Source organism: Aspergillus nomiae (assembly GCF_001204775.2).
Source record: "Aspergillus nomiae NRRL 13137 chromosome Unknown contig00226, whole genome shotgun sequence".
Taxonomy (NCBI): domain Eukaryota; kingdom Fungi; phylum Ascomycota; class Eurotiomycetes; order Eurotiales; family Aspergillaceae; genus Aspergillus; species Aspergillus nomiae.
Genome location: NW_015378281.1, coordinates 1 through 20,440, shown reverse-complemented (window position 1 = coordinate 20,440; position 20,440 = coordinate 1). Strand labels below are relative to the sequence as shown.

Sequence of the window (20,440 nt, the reverse complement as noted above, 5' to 3'; positions counted from 1 at the left end):
AACTATATTATACTGACATACTTACATACTTATAGAAAATCCTATATGGATGGGTTGTATATCTATTCAAAACGTCATTCCGGGGTGAGAAATCTAGAGACATACAAGATACAATTACTGCCGCTACAAGGTTAGGCACATAGCCTGTAGAATAAATGGAATGAATACGAGGGGCTTCTTTTCCAGGCACGAGGCTGAGGCGTGGAATGTTGATCTCCTTCTGCAAGGGTACCGACAAGGTAGCACTACGTTCTTTATCCCTTGGTTGTCAGCCTGGTGCTTGTCCCACTACTACCATGGCATTCACACATACCCCTCCACTACTGCTCCCAATAGGAGCATTCCTCTCCTGCTGTTTGTCGGCTTACCAAGACGAATAAGCAAAGCCCCTTGCCAACGGTGAAATCTTACTACTACATTATTCCATTGAAGCGGATGTTTCCTTGAGTCATGGGTTGCTGCAAGTCAGCGGCGGTAGTCTCCTTACTTCCAGGGCAGATAATGTCCCCCACGCTATCATGGCTGTTTCTATTCTTACTGTGCTGATGTCTAATTATCTACATCTCCACACCCTGCTAGACCTCGGCGTAAGTATTTGGTCAACATCTGTAACTGACTCCCTGTCCATGTCCGGCTTCTCGTTGTTTCCCTTTCCTTTCCCGTCCTCTCTTTTGTCCTTGGGGTGCAGGTAACGGGTCTCCAATGTCTGATTTAGGCCCGTATCTTGCTGTCATAATTAATTCGCTTTATTGTTCATGATATCCCAGGTTCAGACATGAATCCTACATACGATCATAAACATTCGCCGCAACGATGGGATGTCATTACCGAGGTATTATGCCTCTCAGTTAGTACCTGTTGTGTCTGTATGCGCATGTACACAAAGCTGTTGATCACCAAAGCTCCGGGGTGGGAAGACTGTACGTATACCAAGACAAGCTCAAATAGATCAGCATTCACTAACTGTCATCTGTAGTTACTTGTTTCTTTGCATGGGTATGTGCCTCAATACGCTGTCTACAGACTCTTGCTCTCGGAGAATCACCTGCTCATGAGAGCCATAGTTAGGATTAATAGTCTATGTTGTCATGACTTTTGAGACAGGCAAGCATGGCAGTGGTCTCCATCGGTGGGAAGTATCTCCTTCAGACCTCCGTGAATTCTTGAAGGTCAGTTCCCTCATAACAGGAAGGACCCAGCGTATTGATCATCATTAGCTAGCAAATGCATGCCAAATCATATATGGGCCGATCATCTTCATCACCAAATTATCCATACTCCTTTTATTTCTCCGCGTATTCGCACTGTCTGTCAGAAGCGTCACTTACTTCTTGATTCAATTGCTCATCTGGCTTAACTTCCTCTTCTACCTGGCCGACACGATCCTCAAGATCTTTGAATGTACACCACGATCCAAGATCTGGGATGAGCATATCCCAGGGCACTGCATCAATATCAACGTTCCCATCCTGGCTGCGTCGATCTTCAACGTAGTGTCCGATTTCCTAATTCTCTTACTGCCGATTGTCTGTGTATGGCGTCTGCAAATGACCTTCAAGAAGAAGATATGTACATCTGCTGTCTTCGTTGCGGGTATCTTGTGAGCCACCCTTCCCATCACTGAACTCGCCCAGATGACTGACAGAGCGGGTACTCCTGAGTAAACAGCGGCTGCATATCAAGCGTCATGCGCCTTGTAGTCAGTATCCCAAATAGCACGGCCACCGACAACACATTTGTCTGGTTTCCAGAACTCTTGTGGACGTAAGTGTAAATTAGGGCTACATCCCGTATTCCCTACTGATATCGATAATAGTGCCGCCGAAATAACTTCAGGAATCATAGCAAGCTGTTTGCCGGCATTACCTACTTTCCTGCGACATTTCTTGAAGAAAACAAAATACTTCTTCTCGGAGCCTGTCACGACTGGTTCCGGCTCTAGTATTATGGCTTCAAAGAAAACGGTAGAGGCACGGCGTTTTCCAGCTCAACCCCAGCCGAATGTTAGCCTTACAGATTTACTTCCGGGGAGTAACTTGGAGATGCTAAGCCGTGGCAACCGCAGCGGGAAGACATATGAAACCACTTGCTATAGCACGGTCGAAGCCAGCCCGGTAGAAAAGGGCCGAGAGGACCATTCCAAGGCTGGAGAAAACCCCAATCAGGGGATATTGAAGACCGTTGAGGTGGATGTGGAATCAGGGCCAGAGCAGACCGAACAGAAACAATAGTTATGTAAAGATTTAATCATGATGATCAAGTACCTATACTTCCAGGAGAGGATTGAATGTAGTTAACCCTTATCGGAGCACTGATAAGATGATGATAAACACCTCAGGCAGCAACACCCGGTCATGCAGTCCAGGCAAAAGAGGGCGCTAACCCAGACCGGAAACAAGCCCTAAGCAAAGCCCTAACACTCGCTACGCACTGCCGTCTGAGCCAACCAAAACCGTGCAAAGTCCATCGCGCTTCTATCCGCACCGAGACGCCCATCGACTTCGACACTCCCTCACCAACCACGTCGCCAAACCAGTCCAACCGTCGAGATGGCCCAGGAACGCTCCGGAATTGTGGTCGGTCTGAACAAGGGCCATGTGGGTTCCCCTATCCGTGCTATATTTGATTTTGAACGGATCTCAGTTGTCGAGTGGATGTTGAATGGCTGGAGAATGCTGGGGAACGGGGAGAAAAAAAAAGTTCGACAATACAAGACGGAAGTGCGAGAGGAAAAAAAGAGAAGAAAATCGGGAAGATAAAGCGACATGGGGAGATTCTACGTGATTCGGGAGAATACAGCATTCAGCAACCACTCGACATCTGAGAAAAACCGACTTGATGTTCCAGATACATGTGGAGGAAGACAAGAAAATTAAGACTAACGGATATTCTGCGTTATAGAAAACCACCCCCCTCAACACCCCCAGACCCGTGTCAGCCGCACCAAGGGCCAGTCCTCCCGCCGCACTGCCTTCGTTCGTGACATCGCTCGTGAGGTTGTCGGTCTTGCCCCCTATGAGCGCCGTATCATCGAACTCCTGAGAAACACTCAGGACAAGCGTGCTCGTAAGCTCGCCAAGAAGAGGGTACGTTCGATTCCGTCAACATGCTATCAATTCGGCAGACCTTGCTCGGGCCGCTCTGGCTTTGGCCGGATAGTCTCGGAAGTTATCATCGGTTGATCCTGGGGTCGATTATGGTTTACTATCGAAATTACACTGGACCAGAGCGGAAGGAAGCCGGAGCAATCTTGAGATCATCAGTTCAAAGCAGAAAGGCTAACACTCGACTACAGCTCGGTACCTTCGGCCGTGGCAAGAGAAAGGTTGAGGACATGCAGCGCGTCATCGCCGAGTCCCGTCGTGTTACTGGTCACTAAATTCGTTCCCATTCAATCCGATAAAGCTTTCTCCTATTAGCCAAAGAAAAGAATGAGATAACGAAACGATGAAGTGAGTCTTGGTGGCCGATCACATGGAGTGTGGGGGAGGTTCTGTCCATATGGGGAGGGGAAAATGACAACCCGACCTACCTTCTTTGCTTCTATCTCTCCTGGGATATAGGAATGGAGGCAAGGGATATGATTCCATAGGCGTGGACAATTGGACAAAAAACATAAATGGATCTCTGATTCTAATGCAATACCACTGGGACTTGGTTTCTTTCACCTTCAATCTTCTTCGGAATATTCTCTAGACTGGCCTGTGTAGGTCGATCTCTGGCCTAACGGTCACCAATCGACTACCATTCGGGATGTCGTTGGTAGCATCCGACTTGGTCATCCTGTAGACTGCTATTCAAGTAGCCGAACATGATATATACTTCTTTCCAGAGCTCCGGAGCTCAACGGTGACGCTGTCTATGCATTGAATCTACCTTAAAACTACAGGATATCAGGACCATTATCACATTACTCATAATCGTAAGTTAGAAGACGTATCATAAAGGTAACACTGAAGGTACCAGCATATCTCTTATCTATTTCTTCCCGGGTAGTTTCAACCACTTGGGCAGGCTTCCTGGTTTGCGCCCGCTTGACTTCTCTCCTTGGCGATCAGATCCCGACTTTGGCTGCACCGTATCCTCAGAGGTGTCCATTACATTTGCTGGTTCTTCAACCTTCAGTTCCTTCGCTTGTGTCCGTAACTCTGGTTTCAGGAGGTCTCTCCGGCTTTGCCGAGCAGCTTGAGAAGCGGTTGCGTCCCAAGAGAAATTGACAAGCACTCGGCCTACCATACCGAGGTCCTTGATGAGTAAAGTCTGATCGGAGTCCGGAACCACGTTATGTAGTTTCTTTCCACTCTGACCACCACTGGGGAACGTTGTGATGATAAATTTCTCTCCAGCGAAAGGACCGGCCAAGCAGTTCCTTACAAAACTGTAGAGTGATCTGCCCGTATCTTGTTGCCCGAATTTCGCCACAATCTGACTTTGGTCCGGCAGTCGGATTTTGACGTCCACCTCCTTGACAGCTGCAAGCTTTCCCTCCTCTGCTGCGGCTTTAGCGGCGATCTCTGCATCAGATAGAAGACGTTTATTCTGGGAAGCCGCGTTGAGCCGACGTTGGTGTGCCTGCGCATGATCTACGGAGGGAACGTAGTCACTTTCATTATAGGCGGTCTTTGCGGCCTGCGGTGTATCGCTAGATGGAGGGGCAAAGACTGCTAATTGTCGAGAGGCGACAGTCGTTGCAGGTTCGGAAGGTTCCGCAGGGGCAGATAGGACGGATGGAGGGGTTTGGTTTTGAGGCTCCTCAGGCAAACCGGGTGCAGGCGGTGATGCATCTAGTGTAGATTCTAGCGGCTCTCGTTCTTGTTGGCTAGGTCCATCTACTGTCTGCTTTTGTTCTGCTAGGGTAGACGGCTCATGTGACTGGGGAACCGTGTCGTCGTCGGATGACTTGAAGTGTTCTTGGATCTTGCTCATAGCGACTTCTAATGGGTCCTCTGTCCGCCGAAAGCTCAGTCTCAGTAACACGTTTCCGCTGTTGAACCCTAATTGGGCTAGGGACTTCTGCAAATCAGTGAATGTGGACATCTCTCGTTCCAAAATTTGGATCACCGGCGTCTCGTAGAACAACCGTCCTGATCCATTCTCTCCGTTTCCAGTAACGGGAGCCCCTCGCGCTGTGAGATTCCGAATCGATGCATTCCCAGCAACTCCAGCTTCAAATTTACGCAATATAAACCATAGCGATGTTGTACTTGGGAATTTGTCCATAAGACGGCCGTTGGGCGCCCCACGGGCTTCTGATTCTGGTAGCTGAAGTGCGACAGTGACAACGGATGGCGACCGTGAGAGTTGGACCAGCTCCAACTTTGCGCCAGAGGTAAGCCCGGAAAGGCGAAAAGCTAGCGATAGGTCGACCTGTTTACCTTTGTATCTTGGAACGGAGTTAGTCCCTTAACTGAAAGCTTGATATTTGGTTTATGGGAGTAGAAGCTTACTTCAGTCCATATTGGCTAGCATCTACGCCTAGTTTTACACAAGCCTCTTGTAAAACGTCAGTCAAATACTTTCCTGGCGTTGTCTTGATTGTAGCCCTTCGAGCTGTCGAGTCGAGGACCACGACATGAGCGCTCATAGTTGGAATGTTTATTTTAATATTGCGGGGGTGGTGTTAAAGTTGATGAAAATGAGCGTCGTCGCCTTCAAGTTTTCTCGCCTGTCTTATACTTTGGATATAGTATCAAACAGCAAGTAGACCAAGGCGAGAGAAAAGCATAGAAGGACACAGAAGGAGTTGATATTCGGAGATTAGGGTAACGGACGAGGTGTAGTAGTAAATGCGGGAAGATCAGTACTTAGGCAGCGGGCGCATCGTCATCGGCAGAAAGCTCGGCGGCTCCACGCGTGCTGGCAGCAGTGAGCTTCAACTCAACCATTCATCAGTCCCTCTCCTTCACCACCTCACGCTTCCCCCCCTCAACCCTCAGTCCTCCACATCTTCTTGCTTCACAATTCTCGAACCCTCTCGCTCTTCTAGCTTGGATTTTGTTTTTATTTACTCTAGCAAATTAATCATGGTATGTCTTCTGTACCATTCTTCTTTCCCTGATCGAGCAAGCTGACAATCCCTCTAGAGTTCGCCCTTCGATATCAGTATGTCATCGTCCCCGTCTCCCATCTGACTCGAGCTTAACATATTAATCTGTCTCTCCGCAGACGGTGGCGCCTGCGTCGCCATGGTAGGCAAGGACTGTGTTGCAATTGCCTGCGATCTCCGACTCGGCATGCAGGCCCTGACCGTCTCCAATAACTTCCCCAAGATCTTCAACTACAGCCCATCGACCTTCCTCGGCCTCACTGGCCTGGCGACTGATGTCTCGACCGTCTCAGATCTTTTCCGCTACAAGGTTAACATGTACCGCCTGCGTGAGGAACGGCACATAGCACCCCAGACCTTGGCCAACCTGGTCAGTTCGTCACTGTACGAGAGGAGGTTTGGGCCTTTCTTCGTCAGCCCTGTCGTTGCAGGTATAAACAGCACAACTGGCAAGCCATTTATCTGTGGCTTTGATAGTATTGGATGTATCGACTTTGCGAAGGATTTCATTGTCAGCGGGACAGCTAGTGACCAGCTGTTTGGTACCTGTGAGAGTTTATGGGAGCCGGATCTGGTATGTCTTGCGCGTGTGGGATTCCGATCATGATTAGAGGCGATACTGACAGCTTAGGCCCCCGAGGACTTGTTCGAAACCATTTCCCAGGCTCTCCTCAGTGCTGTGGACAGAGACGCACTCTCCGGTTGGGGTGCCCAGGTGTACATCATAGAGAAAGATAAGGTGACTAAGCGGCTACTCAAGGGAAGACAAGATTAGAAGAGTTATGTTCGCGCTTTTTTGTTATGTTATTCAGGTCTTTAATATCACGCTCCATTGCCACGATTGCAATATTTCCTGGTTGAAAACAGCTTTCGGCGTCTAAGGTCTCCACTTAATGTTACATACCATTGATGAAGGCGAGGCAAAGCACAGTGAGGATATATGGAGGACAGAACTACAGGGAATTAGACTTCTACATCTCTGCATACCGGTTCACCGTCCTACTAGTTCTGTCGCGATATGCCTGGGGCCTCGATCATCTACTGAGTACGACCTAACTCTTTTAGGACTCCGTTCAATCTGCATTCGATAACTAAGTAGGTGGTCAGTATCCATCCTTTCCAGATACAGCTCTGTACGCCTGCCCATTCCTTCCCAGGAAATTTCTCAGGTCGGTGGCCAGGAGCTCCGGTACCTCCCACGCTGCAAAATGGCCACCGCAGTCAAATTGCTTGGCTCTCACGACAGAACCAGCCAGACCGGTCCACGACATAGGCACTCGGATCAACTCTTTCTTAAATTGAGCCACCGCGAGTTTAACGTTACCGGGAGTGGGTTTCGAGATCGCCTCAACGGTGGACAACCCGGGTACAGCAGACGAAGAATCATTCCGTGCCGCTTCGTAGTAGATCCGCACTGACGCCGCGGGTCCTGCTACCGAAAAGCAGTAAATGCTCACCCAAGTGAGAATCTCATCGTCTGTCCACGGGTAGCTATCGGCCCATGAGTGCAGTTTATCGTAAATCCAGGCGAGCAACGCCACAGGGCTGTCATGAAGGGCGTAGCCTAGCGTTTGCGGACGAGTCTCCTGCTGACGCAAGTAAGCATTCCCTTGCGCCAGATAGTCCGAGGTAGCTGCCAAGTGAGCCTTGTCGGCTGATGAAAAGGGAATAGTGAGGAGGGATTGAAGAAAGACTAAGGGATTCCGCCATGGATAAGGCGGGGCCACCGGTAGGAAGTTCAGGTGAACGGCCTTGACGTGGTCGGAGTAGCGGTTGGCCATGACACGAGCGATGATACTACCCCAATCACCGCCTTGTACAACTATAGGGAGGTTAGTGTCCAATCGGTCTGGTGGGGGAACGATACGGCAGACCGTAATCTTTGTAGCCCAAAGCCAGCATGACATTGTGCATTGCTTCCGCATATTGAACTAGGCCGAACCCTTTCTACAGGGTGTCAGAGCACTTCGGCCAATGCACTTATGATTGGGGTATATCTTCAGACCTTTTTTACTGCAGATGAGAAGCCAAAGTTCGGCAATGAGGGCGCCACCACATGGAACGCAGGGTGAGTCTCGTCACCTTGGGTCAACAATGGAATAAGCTTCGTTGCTTCCAAAAAGCTTCCAGGCCCTACAAGAACACCGATCAGCTCCGCAGTGGCTTCATTAGAAAGTGACGTCGGTCAGACCTACAGCCATGGATGAATAGTAAAGGAACAGCGTTTGGATTTCGGCTGGTGTGGTGCAGGCAATGAATATCCAGGCCTCCGAATCCGGTGACGGTTATAGGGACGAGGAATTGATTCAAGCTCTCATTCAATTCTTTTTCCTTTTGTCGCCAGTTGAAACCATCGCGCCAGTAAGTTACCAGCCTTCTCATCTCATCCAGAGGCACACCCATGTCCCACTCCGCATCGTCCAGTTCATCCGGCAAACTTGCCGTTGTTAACTTTTGCTGGAGATGATCCAGCTGAGCATCTGGAACGGAGATTTCGAAGGGTCTAGCCATTGTGTTCTAACGGAGTCTGCAATCACTTTGTGGTTGAGAGTTGAGATGGCGTTTATGTCGGTCGGTCGAGGATGTCATGTAATGGGCGTACACAGACAGTAGTATCATAACCTCGGTCCATGTGAAGCATCATGGGGTAATGGATGTTGGAGCATTTGGTGTGATGGTCAATTTTAGGGTTATGCCAATATTTTATTTCCCTGTTGTACTGCTTTCTTTCGAAGTGCATAATCCGATAACTCCGTAGACATCGACATACGCTCAGTGAGGGCTTGATGTTCTATAAATATATTTCCGTACCACCATAAAAATACGTCGCAGTACCCATGTCAATAAAGATGCGCCATGCAGCCGCTATTTTGGTTTAAAATCAGGTTCAATGAAGAAACGGTCCGTTTCGAAAAAGAAAAAGATGATGACACAAGCAGAGCATATACAAACCCACTATAGGACTTATCATTCTGGCCAAAGGGACATTCTAGACTCCCAACTGAATCACTGTCACTCACTGTGTGGATTTAAGCCTCCCCGCGTCTAGACCGGCCGATCGGTCCAAAATTGGTCCCATACGAAATGGAGACGATTTTCTGTTTCCTTCAATTCCCCTCCTCCTGCACCTGACCGACTTTACCCTTTTCTCTCCATCCTCCCACTTCTTCCTCATCCTGGCCTGTGGGTGGGACTGTCTAAGTATATCCCATTCCATCATCGGATGGTCCCCTCACCCCGGCCATATTCTTGAGAACTGGATCTCTCTCTACTTGCGTGGTCATTTTTTGGGTGATTTCTGCCGACCATCTCTGGCCCCAGCAATTGGCCAGTGCCCTCAGGGAGAGGAAACAGTGCCATCCATCGACCAAGAAGATAACCTTCAACAACTATTGCAAGGCTATCGGAAGAGGAAGGATTAAAGGAGCAGAATATAATCCCTGGTCAATTTGTTTCGATTTATTTTGCCCACCTCGTGAGCAACAAAGCATTTACTTCGCGCTTTCGCTTTCGCTGTCGCTCTTTCTTTTTTACCCTTTTTTTCGCAGTCATAAAATCCCACATATCTATATCGCCTGGATACTTCGTCGCACGATCTTAAGAGCGTTATCCCAGTGCAGAGCGCCGACCATACGGTGTAGCTCGACCGGAGTTACACCTTCCCATCATTGTATGTGCCCGACAAATCTGTCTAACATCAAGAGTGACTCGACCTTTGACATCTCAAAAACCCTCCATTTTGCCCATGACGAAGGTTGATCACTAACCAGGTTCTCTGCGCTCTTTCCCCAGACCGAAAGCCATGCGTTTTGTCTTGCCCAAATATTCTCCTCGTGATCGGGCAACTAATTTGAAACCCCCAACGCTATTTTGGCGCCCTCCTATACCCTAATAAAGCTTCGCATTCGGGACTCGCAATATCAGCGACTTTGAACGAAGCGTGTACGCTGTCCCACACCATGTCAGATTCAGTCGAATCCGAATGGTCAAAAACTTTCGTATCGGCCGGCGTTCGAAACCGTTCCTCCCATGCAAGTCTGAATGTCTCTCCGGGGATGTATCAGCTTCAACCTTGCTCAACGATGACCCGCAGGCCGACCCATTACATCGCATACATATCGGTGGTCACCAAAGTATGGCGATCGAACAACTGATGAAATTAAAGCAAGAACTCCGAGGTCTGGACTTGGAGTCCTTCTGGAGCCGACTGATGGAACATATCACCTCGATCTGCAACGCTCAATATGGATTCGTAGCTCGGAGAGTTCGAGACGATGAGATTGTCGGTGATATGGGGGAGCATAAACCCCGCCTGTTTGGTACAGCCTTCTATTACAATGATGGACATCAAAACGTGGGAATGCATAGACACCGGTACTTTGCTGGAGGCAACCCTTTGTCTCATATGGACCATGGAAAACCTTGCTTGATTACTGAGAAGTTAGGATCTGTCACGTCATTCGACCAAGACCAGCTCCCGTTCGCAGCAGAGGGCTACCTTGCAATCCCGCTCTTCGCGGAAACCCAGTGCCTCGCCCACTTTGGTTTGATGTGGTCGGAGTCAGGGTTGCAGACCCGTAATCTCTCGTGGTCTTTGCTGGAAATGGTTCTGTACTCACTGGAAGATCTGATAGTTCAACGGATCCGAGAGGATACGACAAAGACCGACCGGCCTTCCAAAGATATCAAAAATCCATCCAAGGGCCATAAAATCGTCGACGATGGGTATTTGAATGCTTTATACGGGCACCCTGATTTTTCATCTCAACCCCTGAAGCCGTTTGCGCGGAGCCTGTCTCATGAGCTGCGCACGCCGATGCAGGGGATCGTCGGGATGCTGGACGTCATGCATGCTACTGTACGGGAAGCCATTCAAGGTAAACCGTCTCCAAGGGCAGGTTATGTTTTCCAATCTCTCAAAGAAAGCATTGAAATGGTTCAAGGTATGTTACAGCTGCTCGCTATCCTACTACTCAAAGCTAACCCCATACAGATAGTGCAAGACGAGCAGTTGAAGCTGCTGATAATGTTGTCCATGCCTATGATATGAACATGCAAGTTCCTAAAACACCCCAAGTTGAGCGGGACAACGACCTATTCGGCGGCCCCGTTCAGTCACCAATCCCGACGTGCGAAAATCGGCCGAGCATCTTTGCTGATGGTACCAACGTTGGAATCAATCCATATAAACGGCGGCGAAGCAATCCACCGGAATTCAATGTGGGATCGACGCCGAAGCAAAAGATGCCGCGTGTTGCAGCAACGAAAGAACTATCCCCTCGGACCGAAGAGGTCAAGAACGCGGTACTTGAAAGCGACAAAATTATTCAGGCCACCCCAGCACATCAGATTGAAGCTGTCATGGCCAACATGGTGGACCCCCGACCATCATTAGCAGTACGACGGTCAGCGCCACATCTTCTGCTGGAAGGAATCAATATAAACCTCAAGAGCCCAGCACTGCGAGTTACAAAACTCCGTGATTTGCTCCGTCTGGTTATCAATGAATCGCTTCATGTTGGTGGTCGGCCTGACTTTGCAGTGACAAATGGAACCGAGTTAGGGGAGAGAATCGAGCTTCGCTCACGGTCGTCCAACGGGGAAGTGTTTTCTAAAACGATAGACTGGTCGGTCGACACTGCGTTGCCAGATACTCTATTCGTGGATGATCGCGACCTCGCGAAGTTGATATCATGTGTTTTCCTGAATGCGGTCAAATTCACAAATAGCGGTGTGATTACTGTCTCTGCTACACTAGGCCGCAAAGTTGGTGATGTTTTGATTAACGTTCGGGATACTGGATCAGGTATCCCAGAGGCTTTTCTGCCAAATCTCTTTAAACCATTCGCTCGGGAGGATACATCTACGACTCGAAGCAAAGATGGTTTGGGATTGGGACTTCTCGTAGCTAAAGGCTTGGCTAGGAAAATGGGTGGCGATTTGATCTGTGTTCGTTCTGCGACCTCGGGTCCTGATCGTGGTTCTGAGTTCGAGGTTAGAATTCCTATCACTCAGCCTGAACCACGTACTAGGCCAATTGCCCCCACGACGAAGCTCTTAACCCCTCCCCAGCTCAGTGATCCCTCAAGGATGAGCCAACAGAGCAGCACAGGTCTGGATGCACTATTACCACCCGCAATGCGGACCCCAGTCCAACAACCGTCTCCCAGTCTCACGGATGAGACATCTTCGAGGACACCTACACACTCCCGCTCTGTACCCGATATCAAGTCATTTGGGGGCTCCATAAATGGAGATGCTTATGATAGCAAACTGGGGGAGAAGCATCCGCTGACGTTCCTTGTAGCGGAGGACAACAAGATCAACCGACGGGTGCTGGTGAACATGCTCAAAAGGCTTGGTTACCGGGATGTTTATGAGGCATGCAATGGGAGAGAGGCTGTGCGGATTATGCAGGATGTTCTGGCGTCGCAGCGCCCTGAGGAGGCCACGAATGGCTCTCACGCAGTCACGAACCAGAATAGCGACTCGGACGATCGCTCAATCCTCAAGCCACCACCAAAGTACCGCAAGAAACTCAAGCCGGTGGATGTCATTCTAATGGACCTTTGGATGCCAGAAATGGATGGTTACGAGGCTACCTCAAGGATCTTGCAATTAGTGGACCAATACCACGGTCAAATCCCTCCTAATCCTGGGATCAGCCAGCGTGCTACGGATTCTCATACTGCAAAGCCTGTTCGAACCACACCCCCGACGGTTCTTGCTGTCAGTGCCGATGTCACTGATGATGCCCTGGGACGTGCGTCGAGAGTCGGCATGAAAGGTTATATGACCAAACCCTACAAGCTGACCGATTTGGAACGGTTCATCATGAGTTTCTGCTGCGGTGATGATACAGCAAAGCAAAACAATGACTCAATGAAGGCATGAAATAGTTGGGTCGAATAATATTGACCGCCGTTTTTCCATATTTACTAATCTCTTATTTCATTTGAAGTTCCCGCTATATACCACATCATTTTTGGGGTTCTTAATGCATATACAGACGTTATTGAGAATTTTTTTTTTTCACCAAGTGCTGATCTGATGTACTTAACGAACGATATACCGTCAGCAATAATGATCATGACTTGGAGAGCCAAAGAGACTAGGGAAAGCAAAAAGAAAGAAAAACAATAAATAGAAGAAGAAGCATAAGAGGTACATAGACACATACACGACAGTTTCAATGATAATGGCAATTGGATTCCATATTAAATAAAATCGCTATGCTCTATCGTTTTCGCTTGATGCCACCCTATGCCGAAACACCTGAAACATACATTGGATAGAAATACAAGCAGAGTAGGTCATTACATCCATATCTATCAATCGACTCATTCGCATCATATAATACTGGAAGGGCAAGCATAATAGGCATTTCCCAGTCTTTCATGTCCGACAAGCTATCCCAGCAATAAACCTGAGCCTACGGCTAGGAACTGAGAAGAACCATCCAGCCCACAGATACATCTAAATTGTCATGAAGTTCCATTGATTTGCTTCGGACGAACCAAAGAAATAGACGATCAAGGAGATAATGAACTCAGATATAACCCCATATACAAGGTACGTCGGACAACAACTGTATCCGCTTTTCCCTATTTCCCTTTCTCCATGCCCTCATCCATTATGTCAGCTTCTGCTTGATGAAGAACGAGCGGAGGTGAGACAGTTGCCAAGCGCAGGCAGCGGACAGGACAGCCATTTGAATCAGGGTCCACCGGACGACACGGGAGTTGGTAGCTTCAGACTGATCACGGAATTCGGCCTCACGTTCCTAGAGAAAAGAAACCCGGTCAGTATCATATGCCACAGGTATACACTTAGAACCGATAGAATTGCGTAAGACATACCCGCTGGAACACCTGCTCTCTTCGGATATCCTGCAACCGACCGTTGAGATCCTTCACCTTCTGGACGATGTCCTGGATTTTGCCCTTGTCTTCCGTCTCGATCTTGCTGGTCTCTCCGATGGCTATGTCCAGAGTCACCTTGACAGCGCCCGCGGGGGCACCCGACAGCCAGCCACCGGTCGCGGCACTCGTCTCGGCGGTCACACAGATCCTGTGCTGGCCGGCATCAGCAGCGGAGAAGGTGAAGCGGCCGGAGTGGCCATCGCGCTTGGAGACGACCCGGTGGTCGTTGTCGAAGGTCTCGTCGACGGTAATGAGCATCTTCAGGCTGGGATCAACGGAGTACGTGTTCGACTGTTGGTTGATGACCTGCGTGGAGTAGGTTCCTGTCCGTGGGTATTAGAATATCTATGACACAGTCGAAGCAAGTTCACACCGAACGAATTGGTTGGTGACATACCGACAACCAATGTGTCCTTGGGAAGCTCTTCGAAGAAGCATTTGGGTTGACGTCCATCGATATAGAAGTAGAGGGCGTTAACAGGCACCGAGAGGCACAGGATGGCGCAGAAGGCCAAGAGGGAGGATAGCCATGAGGTCGAGGATGTCGACGCCATCATGAAGGAGATCCGAATGGCGAGGGTTCTGGAATTCTGGGGAGATCGAGGGGAGGAGAGGTGAAACAGTGGAAGAAGAGGTGGCCGAATGTTGATGCTCAATGTGGCAGCAACGGACGGAAGTCTTGGCGCGAATTGAATTCTCCCGTCATTTATTCACTTCATTCAATCAATCATTCACTCCCCTTCTCATTACTACTACGACTGCTTCCCTCCATCCTTTCAGATCCCTCTTGTTTCTCACCTCCTTTGTTTTTGTTCCTCGACACCTTCCCCTTTCATCCTCAACCAATACCGACAAATTTTAACCTGTGATCTTCAAACACTCGAAGAGTGGTGGTATCCCGCCATGGCCGCCGCCGATGTTCGCGACATGTTGGATTTGCCCGCGGAGGGCCAACCCCGACCGCATAAGAAACAGAAGGTCGTCGAGAAGAGGCCCGGTTGGTGTCCCCCAACTACGCGCCCGTTTTGTGCAGCTTCTAATATTCTAATTCTTAGAGGGTATCACTCGTGAACTGTACGCCTTGCTCGGCGAAAGAGCACCTCCGATCGCCATCAACGAGAACCGTTACAAAGGTCGCCCGAAATGGATGAGCAAGCTGAGAGTTCGTCCATGGTATGTTCTCTCTAACTTGCAGTGTGAGAATCTATGCTGACGATCACTTTTTCCTACTAGGCACATGGCTCCCTTCACCAATGAAGCTCGATCGGATGGACTCGTTTTACGTCACTGGCAAAGACAAAGCGATACTGCAAAACCGGCGCTGGAGGGACCAGAGACAGACGGTGAAGAACAGAAACAGGATGAAGGTGCCCTGCAAACCCCGGACCAGGAATACCTCTTTGCGAAATACAACGTCAAAGCTCGAGTACCGCGGCGATACACAGACGAAGAGTACAACCGACATCTCAAGAGCGATGACTGGTCGCGTCAGGAGACAGATTATTTGATGGATTTAGCCGAGGAGTACGATCTACGATGGGTGATTATCGCCGACCGCTACGACTTCCAGCCACATCCCGTCGATGCGGAAACAAACAACAGTGCGCTTGTACCGGCCAAGCAGGTCAGAACTATGGAGCACATGAAGGCACGGTACTACTTTGTCGCTGCATCGATGCTTGCCCTAGAACACCCTCCTTCGGAAATGTCCGAGGCCGAATTCGATTTGCACGAGAAGATGATGAAATTCGAGCCCGAGCGCGAGCGGGCACGGAAAGAACTTGCCGCTCTACAGTTGGAACGTACGGCCGACGCAGTGCGTGAGGAAGGAGTCCTGCTGGAAGAACTGAAACGCATTACTGCAAACGAGCAAACCTTCATCGCAGAGCGCAGAGAGCTGTACTCCCGCCTTGAGGTTCCCATTAGCGTGGGCAACACCACCATGTACCAGTCCAGCCAGGGCTTGTCTCAGTTGCTGCAGACCCTTCTCCAAGCTGACAAGAGCAAGAAGCGACGCTCTATACTTGGTCCCGAGGCGCCGCACCCAGTCCTGCCGCACAGACCCCAGCACCGAATGCAAACGCCCGTGACAGCCGTGGCGAAACCCCAAGCAACGCACCAGCAGCGCCTACAAACAAGAAGGCCGCGGCCGCGGCCGCAGCGAACAAAGAGGCTCAACAGAACATCAGAACGCTCACACCATCTGAAGAGGCCAGATACGGAGTACAGCATCACGACCGTCTGGCTCCAGGCGTACAGTTCCGTAGCGATCGTGCCCAGAAACTGACGCAGGCCAAGTCCAACGTCCAGACCCAGAAACTGGCTGCTGCACTCGCTGAGCTAGAAGTACCGCTTCGGCTGGTCATGCCTACAGAACGGGTATGCAAGGAGTTCGAGAAGCTGATCCACTCAGTGAACCTATTGCTTGACGCCCGCAAAGTGGCCGAAAAGGTGGAGAGTGAGATCCGCGTACTGGAAGCCGCTAAGCAGGAAAGAGAGCGCAAAGCAAAAGAAGCCAAAGAGAAAGAGAAGCCCGAGGTAAAGACAGAACAAGACGATAACCCGGCTCCAACAGCAGATGTGGCTACTGAGCCTACCGGTGCTGCGTCTGCTGCTCTACCTTCTGCAGAAGGTCAAGCGGAGACGGCGGGTGGTACAGAAGACAAGGAGGCAGAGGCCGGTGGTGGTCATACTGGTGAAGCGACAGCGCGAGAGGGCACCTCGCAAAAGCGTTCAGCCAGTGTCCTAAGCAACACCAGTGATAAAAGTACCAAGCGGCAGAAGAAGTGAGCTTTACGTGTGACTTAATGGCGTTTTTTGTGTGTATCACTATACCTATGTACGACTACATGAATATCCTCGGGGGATCTTTTGGGTAACTTCTAATGCATTCAGAGTATTTTATCGATTCTTAATCCCTAGTTCCATATCAATGACCTCTTACTAGGTGACAAGGCACTCAGAGTTCCCAGCCCAATTTGAAACTGAACTCCAGCCTATGTTTTCACAACCAATGAAAAGATCACTCTGGCTAGGGCTTTTGGTCAAGGTCATCTATTGCCATCGTATTCTTGATCACCCTCCAATTTTGCGGAATTGATCGAGCACAAAGACATAGCGCTACTGTTGATGCGTGAGCCTCTAATCAGGAATAGGATGGACCTCCAGACAATCTTCATATGCATCAGCCAAGTCAGTGTCCGAACTATTTCGCTCAGTTCCTTGCAAGGTACCGTCCCTTCTTTCATGATTGCCCGTACTGGGTCCATGGCTCTCCTCCACTCGTGAGATTGCGGAAAGCTCATGTTGCTTAGGACCGGGGAAGATAGGCTTCTCTTCATCAAGGCTATTGTTGATGGTCTTCTTACGGTCCCGGTTCTTGAGTTTAATAACTCGTGTCTTTTCCCTCCGTAGCCCGGGATTCTGCTTGATAGATAATGGTATCTTCGTTGTGAGTTTTGTCTCAAGGCAGAGAGCTCTGTCCGTTACAGTGCGACCTTTGGTCCATAGGCTTCGAGCACGATGTAGCCCCGTCCGCCCTTTCGACAACTGCCCGTCTTCGTCGTTTACTGGGGGAGTCGTATCTCTGTGCGGGGTTAGTGTCCCATCCAATGCTTGGTCCAAGCCAACTCCACAAAAATGACTCCAAGGGGGTTTCTGATCTACATGTGTGTCGGGCTCATTTTGGCTCTTCCTCAAGAATCCGAACTTTTCCCATAGCAAAGATGTGACTGATGTGTTACTTGACCCCTCGTCGACTTTATTTGCTCCGGAGGATGTGGTTGCACCGGACCAGTGATGGAGATTTAGACGGTGCGTCAAATTATCGAAGATTGGCAATCCTTTCCCTGATCCCGTCTTATTGTCTTGCTCCGTACAAGGCTTGTCAACAGCGCTGGCAGATCTTTTGCCATGACCCTTCCCAATTGTCGATGCACTGTTCAGATCACATGTCTTTAATGAGCAGGTATCTTCTGGGGATAAGTTGCCTCCTTTGTCATCTGCTGATACCAGCGTGTACCCGTAACCAAGACGGCGACCCCCAGACATCCATCCAACGCTGACCTGGCGCGATGATGAAGCAGCCATGCCTGCGGTGCTCTGAAGGTCAGCTTTAGGAGGAGCAACCAATGGATCGGCTTCGCATGGTCCTGGGGATGTGCTTTGCTGAGCGCGTTCGCTAGTATCACAAGGACTCGCAGCAGTAGGGGTATTTGGACTGGCTCCGGCAGTTTCTTGTGATTGACCAGATGGATTCAGGCTAGAGGCACCGGCGTAAGGATTCTTCATTGCTTCTCTCACCGACTCTGGAAGACTGAAAACCTTTGTTTCATACTGGTATTTGGAGAAACCAGATGAGAAGCTAGTCCTACGGGAATATGACGACGACTCCTTTGCTCGCGATAGTGCCAGACTCGATTCTTGTACATTCTCAGTTGGTGCTTGTGTCGTTTCTACATTAGGTCGATCGTAGCCTTCATTACATGGGGTCCTCGCCCCTGTGGTTTTGTCGCGCCCATTGCCATCAAATGATGACTTTTCAGATAAGACCCGAGGCGATATGGAGGGAGACGCCAATCTTTTCGATATATCCATGTTACCTAGATGAATCGAATGGCTTTCGGATTTCAGCTCCCTCGGAGGCGCCTGTCGCCTCTTTCTGATGGAGAGTTGGGAAGAGGGTCCATATACCGAATCGACAGACGTTGTGCACGGCATCGGCGATATAGGTATGCGTCCTGGATAGCCTGGAAGACGTCCACGGTTGGCTGTAGAGTGCCGGCTGGGACTGTCAAAGAATCCAGTAGTATAGGGGCTTCCGACCCGCTTACGAGCACGTTCATGATCCGCGCTGTGAGTGATAGGTGGCAACGGGCCCCAGTGTGGACAGTCCCGTGGATGCCATGGCAATTGGGGCCTCTCCATCTCACTTTGGCCTGAGAATGGACCATCAACCAGCATGCTGCTCTCTCCCGCCAGCTCTTCACCCAGATCGTCCGGTTCCGTCTCATAATAGGGTTGTGCAAGAGGTGATACACTTCCCCAAATGCTGGGACAATTGTACGGTCGTTCTGACCCATCGTTGGCATACCTAGCTGGGTCCATAAATTGTGCATCGCTATCATAACCCCTGTCGCTCATCAAAGTGCTTGGAGAGCCATCTGAGGTGATTAGGCCCGGTTTTAGATTTGTAGGCTTGGGTGTGAATGGGAGATATGTGCTTCTGGCCTTCTTGTCAGTGTTTTTGGGTCCTGCGTTGGTTTCTTTGGAGAATCGTCTTCGCAATCTCTCGGATAGGCCAGAGGAGCCTCTTTGGTCTTCACAGATACTCCCATTATCCGCCAACGAAGGTACGCCTGTCACTGTCAGTGCTTACATGCACGGCATTGGTAATCAAGCGGCGAGTTATCATCACCTTCGGCTTGTTCCTCCGAGGAAGTGGGAGACTCTACCCGAGTCATTTGATAGCAAGGCGTCACATTTGGCGCTGCTGAGTGCTTCCGGCCCCATCTGAGCCAAGGACAGGAGAAGAGACCCATTATATGGCTACGTAGGTTTTTCGACTAGCAAAGACAAGTAGTTCTTTGAATGCATCATTGGCTAGATCGAAGAGAGACATTGCTCGCTGAGAAGCACAGGCTCCTTCCGTCCATTTTGGATCTTCAACCTGTCAAGGAAGGTGCGCATGGTGACGCCGACAGTACTAGTAGTTTCCTAGAACCCAACAAAAGAATAGGAAGCCATGAAAACTTCCATGACAGTACCTTCCAGTCTGTTGTTGGACGGCATGGGCATCTATCCACCGAGTATGGAGACCAATTTGTCCGGGGTATTCTTGTGCTTCGTTGCAATACGTAATGGTTTCCGACGGAGCCAACAGCTCCCCGTCAATTCCCCGACTACATAGTCTTGATCACCAGAGCGAGGGATAACTGTCGGTCCATGTTGTTTTCACCAACGTATATCCACTCCGAGGCGAATGATACTACTGGTAGAAGATTCGTTCCTGGCTTCGTCGGCTTATACGGCGGTATATCACATGCGGTTATTGGCGGCACGATTTATGCAGCGTAGCGGCAGGTCGATGCTTTGAAGTATATACTTCGCAGTATGCTATAGAATACAAAACTGTTAAGAATTATTAGCTGATCAACCATGCCAACATAATTCAAGGATTTAACATCTGTTAGAGATTTCAAGCACCACGCGGGTATTGCGCGAGTCTTCGGGGTTCTGGTCTCACCTCACCTCGGCCATGAGTCAAGGACCGACGATTCTCCTGGTGGGGTTGAAGTAGTACGGAGTTCACTCATCGGGAGCGTCGAACAATTGCATTGATGTTCTTTGGGTGTAGTATTCAGAATTCACATGGATCAATTCCGATGGAGCGAGAGTATGGATACTCTCTCCTTTTTTTTTTTTCTCTCTCCCTCTCTCTCTCTCTTATTTTTTTTTTTCGGTCTGGCAGAAA

General features: G+C 49.7%; 8 protein-coding genes across 8 annotated transcripts; 4 read left to right on the top strand and 4 right to left on the bottom strand.

Annotated features, from left to right (window-relative positions):
• The first annotated feature begins 758 nt into the window (after positions 1–758).
• ANOM_007163 (uncharacterized protein) lies at positions 759–3,665 on the top strand. The gene is made up of 9 exons (XM_015552419.1): positions 759–920; positions 977–996; positions 1,065–1,169; positions 1,218–1,600; positions 1,669–1,764; positions 1,817–2,180; positions 2,339–2,597; positions 2,902–3,086; positions 3,296–3,665. Coding segments are annotated over exons 1-8 (1,374 nt in total). The 5' UTR covers positions 759–775; the 3' UTR covers positions 2,904–3,086; positions 3,296–3,665.
• Positions 3,666–3,978: 313 nt separating this feature from the next.
• Positions 3,979–5,662, bottom strand: ANOM_007162 (putative UBX domain protein; the record flags this gene model as incomplete). The annotated part of the gene is made up of 2 exons (XM_015552418.1): positions 5,448–5,662; positions 3,979–5,383 (listed from the first exon to the last, which is right to left on the bottom strand). The coding sequence occupies exons 1-2, from the start codon at positions 5,582–5,584 to the stop codon at positions 3,979–3,981; spliced, it is 1,542 nt and encodes a 513-aa protein (XP_015405045.1). The 5' UTR covers positions 5,585–5,662.
• A 124-nt stretch (positions 5,663–5,786) lies between these two features.
• Positions 5,787–7,035, top strand: pup3 (proteasome core particle subunit beta 3; the record flags this gene model as incomplete). The annotated part of the gene is made up of 4 exons (XM_015552417.1): positions 5,787–6,026; positions 6,084–6,102; positions 6,166–6,620; positions 6,678–7,035. 4 exons carry the CDS (start codon positions 5,787–5,789, stop codon positions 6,819–6,821), a joined length of 858 nt encoding a protein of 285 aa, XP_015405042.1. The 3' UTR covers positions 6,822–7,035.
• Positions 7,036–7,149: 114 nt separating this feature from the next.
• ANOM_007160 (epoxide hydrolase) lies at positions 7,150–8,557 on the bottom strand (the record flags this gene model as incomplete). Its single annotated transcript, XM_015552416.1, has 4 exons — positions 7,150–7,868; positions 7,921–7,993; positions 8,052–8,179; positions 8,242–8,557. 4 exons carry the CDS (start codon positions 8,555–8,557, stop codon positions 7,150–7,152), a joined length of 1,236 nt encoding a protein of 411 aa, XP_015405044.1.
• A 1,471-nt stretch (positions 8,558–10,028) lies between these two features.
• ANOM_007159 (sensor histidine kinase/response regulator) lies at positions 10,029–12,940 on the top strand (the record flags this gene model as incomplete). The annotated part of the gene is made up of 2 exons (XM_015552415.1): positions 10,029–10,989; positions 11,040–12,940. The coding sequence occupies 2 exons, from the start codon at positions 10,029–10,031 to the stop codon at positions 12,938–12,940; spliced, it is 2,862 nt and encodes a 953-aa protein (XP_015405052.1).
• Positions 12,941–13,239: 299 nt separating this feature from the next.
• On the bottom strand, positions 13,240–14,525 carry ANOM_007158 (emp24/gp25L/p24 family protein; the record flags this gene model as incomplete). Its single annotated transcript, XM_015552414.1, has 3 exons — positions 13,240–13,829; positions 13,906–14,291; positions 14,366–14,525. 3 exons carry the CDS (start codon positions 14,523–14,525, stop codon positions 13,680–13,682), a joined length of 696 nt encoding a protein of 231 aa, XP_015405051.1. The 3' UTR covers positions 13,240–13,679.
• Positions 14,526–14,871: 346 nt separating this feature from the next.
• Positions 14,872–16,758, top strand: ANOM_007157 (SWR1-complex protein 4; the record flags this gene model as incomplete). Its single annotated transcript, XM_015552413.1, has 4 exons — positions 14,872–14,965; positions 15,024–15,141; positions 15,202–15,939; positions 16,017–16,758. The coding sequence occupies 4 exons, from the start codon at positions 14,872–14,874 to the stop codon at positions 16,756–16,758; spliced, it is 1,692 nt and encodes a 563-aa protein (XP_015405050.1).
• Positions 16,759–17,109: 351 nt separating this feature from the next.
• ANOM_007156 (uncharacterized protein) lies at positions 17,110–19,430 on the bottom strand (the record flags this gene model as incomplete). The annotated part of the gene is made up of 2 exons (XM_015552412.1): positions 17,110–19,286; positions 19,346–19,430. The coding sequence occupies 2 exons, from the start codon at positions 19,428–19,430 to the stop codon at positions 17,110–17,112; spliced, it is 2,262 nt and encodes a 753-aa protein (XP_015405049.1).
• Between the last annotated feature and the right edge of the window lie 1,010 nt (positions 19,431–20,440).